This window comes from Mirounga angustirostris, unplaced genomic scaffold (assembly GCF_029215605.1).
Source record: "Mirounga angustirostris isolate CCGP_5_RB_7025 unplaced genomic scaffold, mMirAng1.0.hap1 SCAF_1, whole genome shotgun sequence".
Taxonomy (NCBI): domain Eukaryota; kingdom Metazoa; phylum Chordata; class Mammalia; order Carnivora; family Phocidae; genus Mirounga; species Mirounga angustirostris.
In genome coordinates this window covers 163360880-163379347 of record NW_026991709.1, presented here as the reverse complement: position 1 = coordinate 163379347, position 18468 = coordinate 163360880, and the positions used below count along the sequence as shown (strand labels likewise).

The 18468-nt window shown below is 43.5% G+C and overlaps 2 protein-coding genes across 10 annotated transcripts in view; both read right to left on the bottom strand.

Moving 5' to 3' along the window:
• Positions 1-17858, bottom strand: part of VGLL4 (vestigial like family member 4) — a 194499-nt gene extending 176641 nt beyond the window's left edge. The window contains exons 1-2 of one of the 2 annotated variants that reach the window (XM_054504597.2): positions 17784-17858; positions 11213-11298 (exon numbers count right to left, since the gene is read on the bottom strand). In XM_054504597.2, the coding sequence (XP_054360572.1) occupies positions 11213-11298; positions 17784-17840 (143 nt within the window). In that variant the 5' untranslated portion in view covers positions 17841-17858. Of the gene's footprint in view, positions 1-11212; positions 11299-15843; positions 15894-17783 lie in introns of those variants that run through there. The other variant, XM_064592232.1, reaches the window with a different exon arrangement.
• The window catches only part of TAMM41 (TAM41 mitochondrial translocator assembly and maintenance homolog), an 88116-nt gene that overhangs the window by 13588 nt on the left and 56060 nt on the right, over positions 1-18468 (bottom strand). For 5 of the 8 annotated variants that reach the window (XM_064592271.1, XM_064592278.1, XM_064592283.1 and 2 more), the window contains one exon: positions 17784-17885. The gene's annotated coding sequence lies outside the window, so the exon portion shown is untranslated. Of the gene's footprint in view, positions 1-7212; positions 7305-11212; positions 17886-18468 lie in introns of those variants that run through there. The other 3 variants (XM_045861822.3, XM_064592251.1, XM_064592262.1) reach the window with 2 other exon arrangements.

Here is an 18468-nt window from a genome sequence, read left to right as displayed (position 1 = left end):
GCTGTGACATCACCCTCTTCTGGCCCATTCATTCATTTTGCAGATACTTACTGAGTGTGTACTACACGTGCCAGACCCTCAGGTGGGTCCTGAGCACACACAGGTGAACAAGGCAGACAAGCTAACTGTCCTTATGAAGCTTAATTTTAGTGGGGAACATGGAGAGAGGCAAATGAACAAGGAAATGTTCCAAAGATTTTAGATAGGCCCATGAGCTATAAAGGAAGTAAATCAAGAGGAAGTGACAGGATGGTAAAAAATGGCTGCCCGGCATTATTCACAGTAGCCCAGATATGGAAACAACCGAAATGTCTATCGATGGATGAATGGATAAAGAAAATATGATATATATAAACAATGGACTATTTTACACTCTTAAAAAAGAAGGAGGGGCGCCTGGGTGGCTTAGTCGGTTAAGCATCTGACTCTTGGTTTCAACTCAGGCCATGATCTCGGGGTCGTGAGATCAAGCCCCATGTCGGGTCCACACTCAGTGTGGAGTCTGCTTGAGATTCTCTCTCTCCCTCTCCTTCTGCCCCTCCCCCTGCTTGTGTGCGCACTCTCTCTCTCAAATGAATAGATAAATCTTAAAAAAAAAAAAAAAAAGAAGGAAGGAAATCTTGCCATTTGCACCAACATGGATGGACCTAGAGGACATTATAATAAGTGAAATAAGCCAGACCTAAGAAGACAAATGCTGCATGATTCCACTGATGTGGGGAATCTAAAATAGTAAAAGTCATAGAAGGAGGTAATAGAATGGTGGTTGCCAGGGGCTGGGAGAGGGAGAAATGGCAGAAGTGATAGTCAAAGAGTACAAAGTTTCAGTTATACAAGATCAATAATTTCCGGAGATCGTAGTTAACAATACCATATTGTATACTTAAATTTTGCTAAAAGGATAGATCTTATGTTATTTATTCTTACCACAAACGAACAAACAAAAATAATAATAATAAAGGGAGGCAGAGGAAGCTTTGGGAGGTGATGAATCCATTTATGGCTTCCATGGTGGTGATAGTCACAGGTATACACTTATCCCTAAACTCACTGAATTGTATACATTAAATCTGCACAGCTTTTTACATGTCAATCACACCTTAATAAAATGTTTTTTGTTTTTCAAAAAAAAGACCCTGGAAAGTGATGAATGTCAGAAGGAGCAGACCTAAAACAGGATTGCACTTAGTGCACCCAAGAACAGAGGAAAGTCCTGTGTCTGATCTGAGTAAGGAAGAGCAAAAGACAAGGAGGTACGTGGGCAGGGCAGGATCTTGCTGGGCTCTGTGGGCAGCAGTAAGGAGTTCAGATTTATTCTCTACACACTGGGAAGCCCCGAGTCTCCTCATATGTCTCTTGTATGTCTTTGTGGGTTTTTGTGAGCTGCTTTTTCTCTACCTGAGCCTTAAGTGTTACTGTTCTCTCAGCTTCTTTCCTTGGCCCCTTGCTCTTCTCATTCTACCTGGGTGGGTGGGGGAGTGGTGGGTCTTCCTTGCTCTTAGTTGGCAGTTGAGACCTTTCTCTGGGGCTTTGGACTCATGTATCAAACACAGGCTGGACCCTCTGTGTCCCACGGGCTCCTCAGACTTGTGCAAAGCCCTCCTGCAGCCTCCCCTCCCATCCGCTCCATGTGCTATCTCTCCAGCTCAGGTAAAAACACTACCTGCTACCCAGACATCCAACCTAGAAACCTGAGTGTCACTGTGAGTCCCTCCCTCTCCCTCACCTCGTACAGTCAATCAATTACCAATTTTTTTTAAACCTCCGAAATATTTTTCAAATCTCTTTTCCTCACTCTCCTGCCTGAACCAGATGACAGTGCTAAGCCAGATGACCACAGCTCTTCCATGGATGGCTGCCACAGCCCCCTACTGAGTCCTGTTCCCGTCAAATGTGCTCTTCACACTGACTGCCCAGGTGAACCTGCTAACACGTGACTCTGCCCAGGATGCAACTGGGGAAGTCTGACCCCTCGTGGGGTGGCGGGATCCACTTTCTCTCCCTTCCTCCCCCACACTGTTCTTCCAGGCCTTGGCAGATGCCTTGGCTGGGATAACAAAAGCAAGTCTTGGGAACTGGATTGAAGGCAGAGAAAGAGATGAGAGGAAGCATAACAATGCATGGAAGTAGAAGATAGGCAGAGAGGGTCACTCTCTCAGTTTTGTGGAAAGTCTGGAACTTATAGACGCCTCCTTGACACAACTTACAGCTCCCAGGCCACTCACAGCCCTGCCCTGAGGATCCAGGCTGAAACTAGGAAGAGCGGGATCCTGGGGAGGGAATGGGAAAGGGCTAAGGGACTGCAAGACCGTGAGGAGATGGCGTGGGTGTCCAAGCACCCATGGCAGAGGACACATTCCTGTGCAGGAGCTGAGAAAAGGAACTGAGATGAGGAGAACCAGCTGTGAGCACTCTGAGCACTCTGCAAGTGGTCAGGTAGGAATGTTCAGCTTGAACTTGAAGACCAGGACCAATGTATACTCAATGGCCAATGCTAAGGCTGCTTGATGATGAACCTCTCCTGTCACTGTGAAGGGGTCCCAGGGCTGCAAAAGACCCTCACCACCTGCTGTCCTCTCTTACACCTCTCCTGCCTCAACTCTCACCTTCCCCAGATGGACTTCTCCAGTCCTGTAGAGCATCTGCTTGCTCATGCTTCTATAATACACCACATTGGTCTCATTACCTGCAATGATTTCACCCCAACACACTCCCCTGCCCAGCTCCTCACTACTGTCTATTTGTCCTTACAACAGACATCAGCTGTTTGAGTATTTTATAATGGGCAGAAAAGCGGTGTTTGGGCATCACACAGTCCTGGCTTAGAACTCCAGCTTTACTGTTTACTCACTGAGAACTTAGCAATCATTGTATCTATCTTATTATCAGTAAAATAGAGCGATAATCCCTTCCTTGCACATCTTTAGGGGCTCAAATGGACTTATATAAAGTGCCTGGCACATAGTAGGTACTCAATAGATGTTAGCTCTCTTTCTTGCCCTTGAGATACTCAGTAAACAGTTCTAATTCCGGAGTCATTTGCAGGATGCTACCAACAGTGTCTGAGAGCATTATCTTTCCCTTCTTCCTTGACTTCTCTTTACTGGTTAGCTTGAATGCAATTCTCATTCATTATGTATTGGAAGTGATGCATTTTCTATGCGGAGTAATAAGCAGGAGCTATCCTTTACTGGGTGTCCTCCCCATGCCTGGCCTTCACTAGATGTTTTCCAGATAGTCCTTTGGTTAATATTCACAATGGTTCTTAGGGGGCTGGTAGTATTAACCACTATCCTATAAATGACCAACTTGAGGCTCCCTGAAGTCACACAGCTTGATAGATCCAAGATGATCCAAGATAGAAACCCAGTCTTCTGATTTCAGAGCCCCTGTTCTTTCAAATAGACCACATTTCCTCTCATGAAATATAATAATAATAATAGTAATAGAAACAGCTAAATATTTACTGATTACCAATGTGCCAGGAACTAGGATAGCTCTGTACATGTATTAGCTTAATTAACCTTGGCAAACCTCCTACCAAGTAGTTACTATTACTATTCTACTCCACAGAGAAGTGAAGCACCAAGAGGTTAAAATACTTGCCCAGTTCACCAAGCTGAGTCTGTGTGTATATATAACATGTCATAAAACACTGCAATTTCAATCTATCTTCTTTCCTCAATGAGCATAAGATCCATGATCAAGGGCGCCTGGGTGGTTCAGTTGTTAAGTGTCTGCCTTCAGCTCAGGTCATGATCTCAGGGTCCTGGGATCGAGTCCCACATCCAGGACTCCCTGCTCTGTGGGAAGCCTGCTTCTCCCTCTCCCACTCCCCCTGCTAGTGTTCCCTCTCTCACTGTGTCTCTCTCTGTCAAATAAATAAATAAAATCTTAAAAAAAAAAAAAAAAGGTCCATGATCAAACAACAGAGAGAAAGTGGGAGAGTTTTACAAACACTGAAGGTTTGTTAGAAGGATGTGAGTGGTTACACCGCAGTGCAGGTGAGGGGACATTCTGAGTGTACACAGCATTCGGAAACCAGTAAGCAGAGGTACTGGTCTCCTGGAGCTCTGCGTGTGCAGCGGAGGGCACCACCCCAGAGAGCCAGGCTAGATCCTGAGAGTCACATGGAGGGGGAAGGAGCTGGAAGACTGAAGTTTGTCACCCATCTCTGGAGACCTTCAGAATCATAAGCCTTACAAAGATGATTAGCAGCCCAAGACAGCAAAGACAGCCTCTTCCAACCAGCAAACAGAGCTGACAACTTGCACGATCCCTTGGGAATGTGTCACCATGATGTCACCTTGTTTATTCCCCGCCTGGGAATCGGGCTCCACTGGGGTTTGATTAACTGCCCGCTCCAGGCAGCAAAATGACAATGCTTTTTAACTTATTCTTCAGAACATAAGGAGCTCTCCATCTAAAAGTCACTCCGAAGTAAATCACAGGGTTGTTTAATCTTTGCTCTGATTCTGCGATTTAGAAGCAATTCTGTGTCACTTCCCTTCAATCACTGGGCATGTCAGCACTTAAGTATAGTGTGAAAATCATTCATGCAGAGAACATGTACTCACTGAGAGTGTCTTATATGTCTGTTCCCTGAGTAGGTGCTCAGGATATGTTAGTGGACAAGAATGGTACAGTCCCAGTCGGTGAGGGACTGAGTGTAGTTGGGAAGGGGGATATTTAAGAAGCAACTAGAGTTTACTAGAGTTTATTAAGGGCGGTGTACAGAGAGCCATGGGAGCATACAACAAAGGTCTCAACTCAGTCTTAGGAGGACGGAGGATGCTTCTCTGAAAAGTTGATATCTAACTGAGGCCTGGGGGTTGAGTAGGAGTGAGGCCTGTACAAGAAGGAAAGAAAAGCATTATGAAGGCAGGAGACAGCAAAGTCCAAGTTGCCAGCAGGACAGAGAGCAAGAAGGAGAGCAATATACAGAGGCAGGACAGCTCGGTGGGGCCAGATCATGCAGGACTCTGTCAGTCAAGTTAAGATGTGAAGGGTTCCAGGGGCTCCTGGGTGGCTCAGTTGGTTAAGCGTTGAGCTCTTGATTTTGGCTCAGGTCATGATCTCAGGGTGGTGAGATGGAGCCTCGTGTGCACTGGGACAGGAAGACATGGCTTCAGATCCCGCCCCCCCTCCACTACCTCCCGGAAAATTTGATTGACCTACATTAAACTTTTGGAGTCTCCGTTTCCTCATTGCAACATGGGGATAAAAAGAGCTGACTTCCAGAGTTGGTGTGTGGATCAATGAGAACATGTGTGGAAAACAAGTACAGTGTGTGGCTCAATAAAAACTCCTTCCTTCACCCCACCCCAGCTCCTCCACCTTCCAGGTTGAAGCATCTAGGCAAAAACCAAATTCTATAAATCAGAAAAAAAGAAAACATTCCTCAGCAGAAAACCCACACAAAGATGATGGACCCAATGATAATATTTCCAGAACTTGCTATTATAGTATTTCTGGGTGGGCAAGTTGCTGTCCTCTCAGGAAGCTTTTCAATTTAAGGCAGTAACTTCATTGTCAAACAAAGCTTGTTTTCTTCTCTATAATGTAAGCAATTGCCTACTTTTCTCCCCAAAGCTAGGAGGCCAGCCTACTGCCTTTTCTGACAACCCAACAGTAAGTATAACATTCCAAAACACACTAAGGAGTTCCCTCTCTGGTGGCACCTATAAGCCTTAAAGCAACTCAACTTTTCCTCCTGAGCTCTACTACCCACTGAATTAGGAGCTTCCTTTTCTATTCTTTATTAATACTTCATTGTAAATAGTTTTATTTTTCATTTTCAGCATTTTCTTCTCTTTCATATCCACTTTTTCATTTCTTCCCATTTTTATTTTTTAATATTTTGTCCTTTTACAAAAAAATAGATACTGTTTCTCCTTCTATCCCTTAGAGGACTGTAAACATAATCATCTTAAAGTTATCTTCAGGTTGCTTATTTTCATTTTACCTGGAATGAATTCATCTCTTGATTGTTGATTTTGTTTGGCTCTGTGTTTTAGCGTTTTTTTTTTCTTAATATATTTTTTTAAGTAATCTCTACACCCAATGTGGGGCTTGAACTTACAACCCTGAGATCAAGAGTTGCATGCTCTACTGACTGTGTCAGCCAGGCACTCCCACATTGATTTTCTTTATAGACTTTGGGAATTTTGGTTTGCACATTCATTTTAAGAGTGTGTTTTTCCTCTTGACCACCCCAGGCTCCTTTCCTGTCCAGCAGTTTCCAGTTGCTGGAGTCTGGCCTTTCACCTTGCTTGGTGCCCTTGTCATTTCTGTTGCTACACAAAAGCCTGATCCCTGGTCACCTCTTCCTGCTTCCCCATCCAGAGCCCCCTGAAGGCCCATTTATTACACTAGATTTCTTCCATTTTTGCTCCACAGAGATATTTATTGTATTTTTTATTTTATTTGTTTTTAAAAGATTTTATTTATTTATTTGACAGAGAGAGACACAGCGAGAGAGGGAACACAAGCAGGGGGAGTGGGAGAGGGAGAAGCAGGCTTCCCGCTGAGCAGGGAGGCCGATGTGGGGCTCGATCCCAGGACCCTGGGATCATGACCTGAGCCGAAGGCAGACGCTTAACGACTGAGCCACCCAGGCACCCCTTATTGTATTTTTTAGTGTGGCCATTTTTTCCTTTCTCTTTTATACTTTATCTATCATTTCATATATTTGAAGCAGAGGAAAGCCTCAAAGTATGACCTTATGACATCATCTTGACTAGAAGCCTCCCAGATCTTCTGTACGTACCTCTCTTAGCCCACCTGTTATGTGATATTGTGTTTCCATGGCTGACTCCACCACTTACCCAAAGTTATAGGTCAAGTGGCACATCCAGGATTTGAACCTCAGTCTACACACTCCAAGGCCTCTTGTCTAGAATACTGAGGAATACAGACCCATTCATCCCTCCATCCCCAGTGCCTTGTACAAAGTCTGGCACAAAACAGGTGCTTAGTTAATGTTTGTCAAATGATTTCATCTCAGACTCCCATTGCTGTCTTCTAGATATATCATAATCTTCCTTTGCTTCCCCCCCTCCCCCGTGCTAATGCAGTATCCCTCTTTTTGGAAATGTAAGGCCAATGAACACCTAATTCTTATCTATCCTACCCTTCCTGTTCCCATGCTGAACATCACAATCAGAGAACTCTCTCTTATAGCCCAGGCCTTGCTGCATGACCCCTCCTTACCTAGCACTTCAGGCACTCACTATTATTTGATGAACATTTGCCTCCCAATGTGGACACAAATTTCTCTTTCATGAATCGAAGATCTTAAAGCTCTTGAAAGACAAAACATGGAAAAATTGGTAAATTAGTTTCATCTAGTGGTATCCTTCTATTGTTCTGGAATTTTTACTCCCTGTTCTAATTTTGGCCTAAAATGTGAAACAATATAATACAAAATAATAATAATACAATTCTGTGATCCTGGGTTATCTGTAAACAGCCCACAACTGCGGATATTCTCTATAATTTCCTATAATGTTACCTTATATTTGAATAAAATTCCAAACCCATGAGGTACATATTAGTATTCATTTCTTACAGATGAGGAAAGTGAAGCACAGAGGGTTTAAGTGACTTGGCTGCAGTTACACAATAGGTAAGTATCAGAACCCTAGATCTTTTCGTTTCTAATCTTTGTATTGCCTAGTATATTAGTGATATTTCTACTGTTATACTGTTTTTCTAAAAATATCTTTTACAAGTGCCAGAAACATGAAGATGACCTTCATTATCATTTTTGTGTTAATATTATCTCTGAATGATAAGATAAAACATTCACAGAATCACTGATTTTTATTTATTATACATCTCTCTCATTGTTTTTCTTCCCCCCTGTGGGTTTTGTTGTTGTTGTTTGTTACATTTTATAGGTACATCAGTGCCAGGCCCTGACGCATGTTTGCAGAGATGTCCCAAACAGTTATCCCAAAGGTTACATGATCGTACACAATCTTAAAGCTCAGGTTTGCCAGGCAGGTGCCGATGTCTCTTTTCAATAAAGAGTAAATGTATAACTAATGTAATTTAAGTCATATACAAACATTTTCACATATAAGACACCACAAATCACACACATTCCTTTAAAAAAAAAAAAAAGCTTTTTTAGAATAGGTATCCTGAGTTTTTGCAGGGAAAAGACAGATTGTCAGATCATGATTTGTATGAAATGCTTCATGACTCAATCAACCACTAACTGACCTCAGGATGCAAACCTTAGCTGGCCTCACCCCTCCTGTATTTTTTCCCACACTGTTTTTGTAGCTTTCATTTAAAATAATATTAGCTTGAGCCTCCAATGGAACCAGGCCTTTGTTCTCCTCTTTCTATTGATCCTGTAGCAGAGTGACAATAGAAGCCTTTTCTCTGGCTCTGGTGAAGTACAAGCCCATTATCAAGTGGGCCCAAGACCTACTGGGCTTAGGGCTCTTAACACCAGCTCCAGTCACCTACAAATACACATCAGAGATAACAGTGCATAAATTGCCACGCCTGGTATTATCATCATCATAATAATTACCATTTTTTGAGCCCTTATAATGGGGCAGATACTCTACTGAGCCTTTTACATGCATTAGTTATCCCTGTAATTTTAACCTTCACAACAAGTCTATGAAGTAGATACAATAATTTTCTTTTTATGGAAAATGAAATTGAGATTCAAAGAAGTTAAAAACTTATTTATAAGAGGTAAAAGACAAGATTCAAAACCAAGTCACCTCTGGTTTGAATCCTCCTAATATCCCACATTAAATATTATGCATATAATACACACACACACACACACAGAAATAAATGAGCTGAGTTGCAGCTCACTATTTGATATAAGATCATATTGGGTAGCCATTTAAATATTCATTAATGGGGCACCTGGGTGGCTCAGTTGGTTAAGCCTCTGCCTTCGGCTCAGGTCATGACCCTGGAGTCTGCTTATCCCTCTGCCTCTCCCCATCACCCCCAGCCCCCTGCTCGTGTTCTCTCACTTGCTCGCTCACTTTCTCTCTCAAATATATAAATAAATAAAAATCTTTAAACATTCATTAATGATTTTAGGTTTTTTCACTTTTTGGAGACGATAAATATATTTTTGTTACATCCAACACTTTGGTCAGCTTTTGAAAAATTCATCTGTCTATGAGCTAGGTCTGTGGTTTCTAACAAGTAAAAGATGCCATCAAATAGCAATATCATTTAAGGAACATTGACATGATGCTCTGGGAAATTCTTATTTGGGGAGGAGAGAAATAGGAAAGAGGTAGAGTATGTTTTTAAATTAAATTTTTTTTATTTTTAGATCATTGTAGATTCACATGCAATTGTAATAAAGAATAGAGAGAGATCCCATGCACCTTTTTACTCAGTTTCTCTCAGTGGTAACATCTTGCACAACTGTAGTACAATTTCCCAACCAGGAAGTTAAATTGATAGAATTCACCAATTTTAGCTCTACTTGTTGCAGAGTACTTCAACAATAACAACAACATATAATCCACTACCATAAAATTAACCCACTTAAAGTGTACTGTTCAATGATTTAGTACATTCAGAGTTATACAACCATCACCAATGTCTAATTCCATAAGATTTTCATCAGCCCAAAGAGCAACTCCCTACCTTTTAGCAGTTCCTGCTCATCTCCTCCCCCACCCTCATCCCCACTAAACCCAGGCTACCACTAATCTATTTTCTGTCTCTATGGATTTGTCTATTCTGAACGTTCTATATATACATGATTTTATAGTACATGGCATTTTGTGACTGGCTTCTCTCTCACTGAGCATGTCTTCAAGGTTCATACATCTTGTAGCATGTGTCAGAATTTCATTCCTTCTTAAGGTTGAATAATATTTCATTGTATGCAATATACCACATTTTATTTATCCATTTATCAGTCAATGGACATTTTCATTGTACATTTTTGCTATTATTTTTTAAAAGATTTTATTTATTTCTTTGAGAGAGAGAGAGAACAGAGTGAGAGAGAGAGAGAGCATGAGCAGAGGTGAGGGGCAGAGGGAGAAGGACAAGCAGACTCCCCGCTTAGCACGGAGCCCAATGCAGGGCTCAATCCCAGGACCCTGGGATCATGACCTGAACTGAATTCAGATGCCTAACTGACTGAGCCACCCAGGTGCCCCACACTTTTGCTATTAATAATAATGCTGCTATGAATATTACTGTACATGTTTTTGTGTGGTTGCATGATTTCATTCCTCTTGAGGATATACTTGGGAATGGAATTACTGGGTCACTTGGTAACTATGGACCTGTCAAATTGTTTTCTACAGCATCTGCACTGTGTCATAGTCTCATCAGCAACATAGGAGGTTCCAATTACTCCCCATCCTCACAGACACTTGTTACTGTCTGTCTTTTCGATTACAGCCATTCTGGTGGGTGTGAAGTGGGATCTCATTGTAGTTTTGATTTGTATTGCCCTAATGGCTAATGATGTTGACCATCTTTTCATGTGCTTATTGGTCATTTGCATATCTTTAGATGAAGTAGACTTTTTTTTTTAAGATTTTATTTATTTATTTGACAGAGAGAGACACAGCGAGAGAGGGAACACAAGCAGGAGGAGTGGGAGAGGGAGAAGCAGGCTTCCCGCTGAGCAGGGAGCCCGATGTGGGGCTCGATCCCAGGATCCTGGGATCATGACCTGAGCCAAAGGCAGACGCATAATGACTGAACCACCCAGGCGCCCCAACTTCTTCTTTTTTTAAGATTTTATTTATTCATTTGAGAGAGAGAGAGCATGAGCAGGGGGAGGAGCAGAGGGAGAGAGAGAAGCAGGCTCCCTGCTAAGCAGAGAGCCCAAAGTGGGGCTCGATCCCAGGACCCTGGGATCATGACCTGAGCCAAAGGCAGCTGCTTAACCAACTGAGCCACCCAGGTGCCCCGAAGGTAGACTTCTTTTAAAAGTCCTGAATGTACTTGACGATAAAGTAAATGTGACAATATGTTTACTGCATTTTGATGTTAGAATAGAAAAAAAAACACATGTTATTTTATACCATTTACACACTCACTCAGGGAGACATTTTCTGAGCACCTATGATATTTCAGTTACCAGGAAGTATGGAGATGAGAAGAAACGAGATAGTCAATCAGAAGAGGTGGCACAGATAAGACATTACGGTCAGGTTCCTGGGACTTTTATAAAGGTCTGTTTCTGACTTACTTGTAACATCCAGATGATTCATCTTCGTTCCGGTCAGAGGCAGAAAGGCAATGAGACAAGGTCCTTGATCTCCAGTAGTTCACTGTCTAGTGGTACAGACAAACACATAAACACATCACGCAACCCCATTTGGTCAATACAATGGCATACATCTGTCCAAAGAGCTACGGGAGCATAGAGGAAGGAGCAATTAATTCTGCTGGGCATGTAAGAAGGTGCAGAGGGGAGGTGATATTTGAATGTGGTGTTAAAGGTTGTTAAGGGGTTTGGCAGATAGAGAAAGTGGGAGGGCATTCCAGGCATCAGGCACACCATGGACAAAGGCGTAACTGGTGATGTCAGAGCTGAGCAAGGGCAGAGGTGAAGGGTGCACAGGAGGGAAGGAAGGGGGTGTGGGCAGGTGATGGAGAGCACACCAAGGAGCTCTGTTTACAGACTGCTGATTTTGAGTTTTCTTGTTTTTGTTTTGAAGAAGAATGGCATGATTGCATTTGAAGCTTGAGAGATCACTCTGGGGGCAGCGAGGTAGATGAATTAAGAGGTTTGCAAACTCTGTGAAGGACCAAATAGCAAATATTTTGGTCTTGCCAAAACCTGATCTTTGTTACAATGTCTCAACTCTACTCCTGTAGCATGAAAGCAGCCATAGACAATACTCAAATGTGTAAGCCTAGCTATGTCCTAATAAAACTTTATTTATAAAACCAGGTGGAGGGGCGCCTGGGTGGCTCAGTTGGTTACGTGTCTGTCTTCGGCTCAGGTCATGATCGCAGGGTCCTGGATCAAGTCCCACATCAGGCTATCTGCTCCTTGGAGAGTCTGCTTCTCCTTCTGCCCCCCCACTCCCCGGCTCGTGCTCTCTTTCTCTCATGCTCCCTCTCAAATAAATACATTCTTAAAATAAATAAATAAATAAAACCAGGTGGACTAGAGTTCTCTGCAGGCCCTTGTGTCAGCAAGATGGGAGAGACAGAGTCTATACTATCGACAATCCTGCCAAGGAACCCACAGCCCAGGCAAGGAGAAGCCTAGGTCACAAGGTCACAAGGTAACAAGGTCACAAGGACAAACGGCAAAACACCGTTTGATCTGAGACGGGAAAGCCTGATTCCAGTGAATTTAAGTAAAAATAAAGTAATTTAAGTAAAGAAGAATGTGTTCAGGGCACCCCCTGAGGCACTCCTCAGGTAGGATGGAGCAGCAAAGTTAGGAGCAAATGCCTCTCTTGGTCTCGCTCGGTGTCTGCTGTAGGCTTTGCATATCAGTTTTTTTTACCCTGGTGTGCAGATGGCTCAACAGTCAGCAAGGGGTGGAGACACAGAGCAGGTTTATGAGTGGCCCTATAAAAATATGCAGGCTTTCAAACAGCCGTTTAAAAAGTTCTGCCTGCTGACAAAAACTGTCAAGCTTCTTTGCTCTTGGCTAGGATTATGTCAACCCAAGGTAGTAACACCGGTTATCGCATACTAATCAGCCACTCTGATTGGCTGCTGGTGACATAATAGAAGTTCAAGAACATGATTGGCGGGCCAGCCACCCCAGCCCGAGCCTCCAAGCAGGAAGGTGGAGGACAGGAGTGGCCCATGGCCAGGATGGGGGTGGGGGCGGAAGACCACAGTCTTTGAAGGCATGGAGCTATGTTTGAAATAATAAAGACGGTCTTGAAGGTAGTAAAAACTATGCATGGCCCCCAAGGTGCACCTGGCTTCTTTCGTGTTCCTTCTGCCTCCTCTTGTACCAGGTGTCTCTCTCTCCCTGGTGACTTGCAGACAAGTGCTGACACGCCTCCCTCCACTCCTCTGCCCCAACCTGCTCTCTGGAGCCCTGAGGCAGGTAGCCAGCCTCCCCGCTCTGCCTCCCAGGCCAGCCCGAGCGCCCGGGCCCCTCCCTGCTCCAACTGGCCACAACATCAGCCTCCCAAGCTGCGGCCTCATGGGGGGACAAGACACCTACCTGGACAAATTCTCCGAACAGAGCAAAGCCACGGCGGGAGGACTAAACATAACAAGAAACACAGACATGTGGGCAGTCGGGAGGGGTGTTTTCTCTAACAGGAGCAGTAACTAGGGACTGGGGATGGGCTCACCTGGTGAGTCACTGCACACTCTCTCCTCCTGGCTGTCTACCAAAAGAGCACACGTGCCACAGCCGGTGGCCTCCAGGGACAACGTGGGCCGTTGGGAGAAAGGCTCTGGGTTTGCTGAAGAGAACAGCACAGCAGGGCAGTGAAGCCGCTGGGAGTTGGGATTCTATGCCCGGCTCACGGCAAACTGGCTGGGTGACTTTGGGATCATCTGTGAGTCTCTGTTGCCTCATCTGTTGCATGGGGGACACAATTCAATTGTCTCTAGGCCTTTTCTAGCTTAGTTTTTCCCTACCGATGGAACACTGGTGTTTCGGGAGCTGGACAAAGCATTCTGATGCCCCAAATGCTAACAATACTTGTCCTTTATTAAGCCTCCTACTGTGGGCTTGGCACGGCACCAGGGACCTCACATACATGAATGCTAATCTTGAGACTAATCCTGCCAAGGAGGTATTTTCTCCATCTTAAAGAAGAGGAAGCAAGCAAGTTCCAAGAGATTAAGTAACTTGCCCACTGTCACACAGCTAATACTTTTGATTTAAACCCAGGTCTTTTCAGGGCACCTGGATGGCTCAGTCGGTGGAGCATCTGACTCTTGATCTCAGGTCTTGATCGCAGGGTTGTGAGTTCAAGCCCCATGATGGGCATGGTGCCTACCTAAGACACCAAAGAAACAAAACATAAACTCAGGTCTTTCTGACTCCAAAGTACCTTACATGTGATCTTATTTCCTTTTTGGTTTGCCTTAAAAAAAAAAAAAAAAAAGCTAAAGTCTAGTATTTTGTTAATTTTTTTTCTCCCGACGTTTTTCTTTTCTTTGATGACTGTTATCAAGTACTAGCAGAATATCCAAACTTACTGGCAAGTGAATACTGGAAATGAATGTTGTGGAGATACTTGGAAACTGGATCCTGAGTAGTTCAATAGCTTGTTTCTCCCATGAGCCAGTAAGCTTACAGCTGTGATTTTATTTTATAACAGTATGCACAATTAATTAAGCAGATGTTTCTAGCCCGACCTAGAAGCGAAATCCATCAATGTATTCTGAGCTAAGTTGTCATTTGTATAATGAGGCATAGAAATGCCAGTGTTTCATCATCTTCTGCAAGGGAAGCTGACATGCAGGTGCTCTGCCACCTAAAACAGTTTTGAGCACCCTTGTTCTCTGACTCTGTGAATGCTCGATTTACGCACAGGAAAACTTCCTGGACAAAACAGAGCAAGGAAGAGTTCTCTCGCCACCTTAGAAATCCCAGCACTGGGAGATGTCTTTTTTTTTTTTCTTCCCTGGGAACCAGAAGGTATTCTTTCCCTTTATATGTGCCCCTGGAAAGTTCCCTATAAAGCCAAGCTGACCCAGATAGGCTCCCCACCCTGCCAACAAAAGCAGTAATTGAGTTCCAGAGTGGCTCTTAACTAGATGGCCAGGCTAGCACAAGGTTGACTAGTTGTGCAATGGGCAGAAAGCAGGAGCTCATCCAAAGCAACCACCTGCCACAGGCCGAGGGGTGGAACCTGTACTTTCTTGGCTCCCATGACTGCCCCTGGACCTTACCTCTCACCCTTTGAGGTCCAGGCCATGAGCCAGAATATTTTTTTTTATTACTCTCTCCAAATGACCTCCCTACATCACCTGCAGGCTTTGGAATCCTGCTCACCATTTTCCTTTCTGTCATATTCCCTGCCACCATCCTGGAGATTTCTTTCTTTAAAGATTTTTTTTTTAAGTAATTTCTACACCCAATGTGGGGTTCGAACTTACAACCCCGAGATCAAGAGTTGCACACGCCACCGAATGAGCCAGCCAGGCACCCCGAGATTTCTGATATCCATGTGAGTAACTCACCCTTGGACTGAATCTTCCAGGACTGTGTTATAATTTCATCAAGGTGGCTGGGACCTGGACGTTCTGCAGTCCCATCTCTATGAACTATCACAGATTTTAAGAGATGTGTGTGCTGAGAAGTTTTAAAATAAAATCATTCCACTATGCCAGTGGAGATAACTTAATTCAGATCCGGATGTCATGATTATTTACTGAGCTCCCACTGTGAGCTAGGTGTTACTATGCACATTGTCCCATTCAATCCTAAAGGTAACCATTGGAGCTTTTACTTTTTTTTTTTTTTAAAGATTTTATTTATTTATTTGATACAGAGAGAGAGAGCACAAGTAGGCAGAGAGGCTGGCAGTGGGAGAGGGAGAAGCAGGCTTCCCGCTTAGCAGGGAGCCTGATGTGGGGCTCGATCCCAGGACCCTGGGATCATGACCTGAGCCGAAGGCAGCCGCTTAATGACTGAGCCACCCAGGCGCCCCTGGGGCTTTTACTTTTTTATTAAGAGCTAATCTAACTCTAAAAAGGGGTTGAGGTGCTACTGTGTGATGTCAGGATTAATACTGCTGCCATTTTACAGATAAGAAAACTGAGCATTAGAATAAATATCATCCCCAAGCCCACCGAGGACTTAGCATATTGGAAATGTGAGCTTAAATCTGAGAGGTACGGTGAGAAGAGCAGAGTGCAAATGGGACCATTACCACCTACCTGGAGGGGTTATTATAGAGAACTTGATGCACTAAGGTGAAGTGCAGGACACCAGGAGATACTTAGGCAGCGTTACCTTCTTTCCCCTGTGGTCCTTCAGAATTGGAGCCAGTATACCACGCTTCCTCTTAATCACTGGGATTCGTCAGGGAAGAAGCATGTAAGCTTTATGATGGATAAAATGCTACCATAGTTAGTTAATCTGAGCCTTACACCAACCCTTGCAAGGCAGTCATTATCCCTACTTGCCAGAAGAGGAAACCCAGCTTCTTGGAAGATAAATGAGGGCTGAAGATAAAACTGATAAGCACTAGGGTTCGGATTTGAACCCAGGTCTGATTACGCCCAGAGGCCACATCTTTCCCTTTAAGCAACACGGTCACTTTCTGAGTTAATAATTAAGCTTCTCAGAGCCATAAGCATAGAAAGAATATGTATTTCCTTTCAGTAAGTTGATACTATGTGGAAATATTTGGGAACTGGAAAGTGGGGATGCTTTTTCTTCTGTCCTATGAATAAAAAGGAAGGAGAAATTGAGAAGAGTGTTAGCTACATAATCATATGTACATATGTAATCATGTGTAGAATAATCACATAGTTTAAGGTTCACATGACAACCTGATGAAAACAGCTTGCTTAGTACATATTTTTAAAACAAAATGTATTTTACATTTATAAATGAGTTAAACATTTCTAAAATTCTCATTCTTTTATTGGAAAATAATCTTCTGCTTTTTTGGTCTTGAATAAAAATATCTGGAAAACATATGTTTGTTGTTCTAGTTAAATAAAACCATCGACATCGTTACATTTATGCTAGCCTTGACTGTACTCCTAATTAAAAAATAGTGAAAAGATGACCTCAAATCTGCCCCCACCTAACCTGCAGAATTGGAAATGGGTCACCTCCCAGTGAATTCACAGCTATCTGCTTCGATTAGCTTCATATTCTGGAATAGCTCCAGAATTTAGAAAAAACAAATTATTTGTAGCATCTGGTCCTCCCAAAAAGGAAACCTTAAAATTAACTCTGAGTTAGGAAAGATGCATAATAAGGTTATGTTAAACAACTCGAGTGTACTTACAGAAGAAAAAGCTAAATGGAATCTTCCACGCCAGGGATCAAATCAGGTCGAAGTAAGTATTTAAATCACCGTGTAAATGCATCTGTTTAAAAAGTTCCATCCTTGGGCGCCTGGGTGGCTCAGTTGGTTGAGCGACTGCCTTCGGCTCAGGTCATGATCCTGGAGTCCCTGGATCGAGTCCTGCATCGGGCTCCCTGCTCGGCAGGGAGTCTGCTTCTCCCTCCGACCCTCCCCCCTTTCATGCTCTCTCTCTCTCAGTCTCTCTCAAATAAATAAATAAAATCTTTAAAAAAAAAAAAAAAAGTTCCATCCTGGTCCTTGAACTAAGATCTAGATCGGAACCCAACTCATTTCGTTCCAATCAGTTTTTCAGTATAAAAGACATGCAACTGGCCAAGGGACAGGGTCAGCACCTCCAATCCCCCAGGGCCAGGCAGCGTTTGGAGGGACGGGTTTCCCCCTCCTGTAAGATGAGGAAAATGAAAATATCCTCTTGCCGTACTTTGTGAGGACTGAATTAGATAATGCCCTGGAACACGCGCTCAGAGAGCTCTTGTGGCTATGAAGACTGCTCGAATAGTAGCCATTTTGAGTGTGGGATCTCTGCCCACTTGCTTTCTTTGCATGACATCACGACCTCCTCCTTTCACACACCCCTGACACAGCCACGTTCTTCTTCTTCCCCATCTGCGGGGAAGCTAAGAATCCGACAAACAAAATTACGTAGCAGCGTCTGCAAGAGGGAAGCGAAACCCAACGGGATGTTCCTGCTTCGTCATTTTCCTCAACAAACTTTTGTGAGAGTTTACTCCAGGCACGGTACGGGTGAGTGGAAGAAATGAATGGAGTTCTTACCAGCCATCCAATGAGGAGAGAAACCGCCTTCTTCCCACTGCAGAGAGAAACCAGCATCCAGACTGTCAGGAAACATGCGTGATGGCGCTGCCCAGTGGACCTCTAATGGGAGCCGCACATGTTAATTTTCAATTGTTTAGCAGCGCATTAAAAAAAAAAAAAAAAAGGAACAGGTGAAATTAGTATTAATATTAGCGCTAATAATGTTGGGCCATAATTAATAATTGGGCCAATGTATTCCAAATAATTATTTCAACATGCAATCAATATTAAAAAATTATTGAGACACTCCACATCTTTTTTGCCATACGAAGTCTTTGGAAAGTGTATTCTATCCTTACATCACACCTCAATTTGGACCAGTCGTATTTCAAGGGCTCTGTGACTACATGTGTCTGGTGGCCACCATATTGGGCAGGACGTCTGTGAGACCTTTGGAGAAAAGTGCTCAAGAAAAGTGTTAACATATAAATGTCTCATGTTTGGACGTTTCTTCTATATATATCATGGGGGGTCTGAGGTTTTACCAGCTGAAAAAGGTCCGGAAGACCCTTTTGACTTCAGCACCATTCAGATTTCCCTCCAGAAACACATCAAACGTTCCTCCAGCTGCTGGGACTGTTGGCGGCTGATGGCTCACAGCTGAGTCTGTGGGCTCTGTCACCCGCCAAAGGGAGTTGCCTCG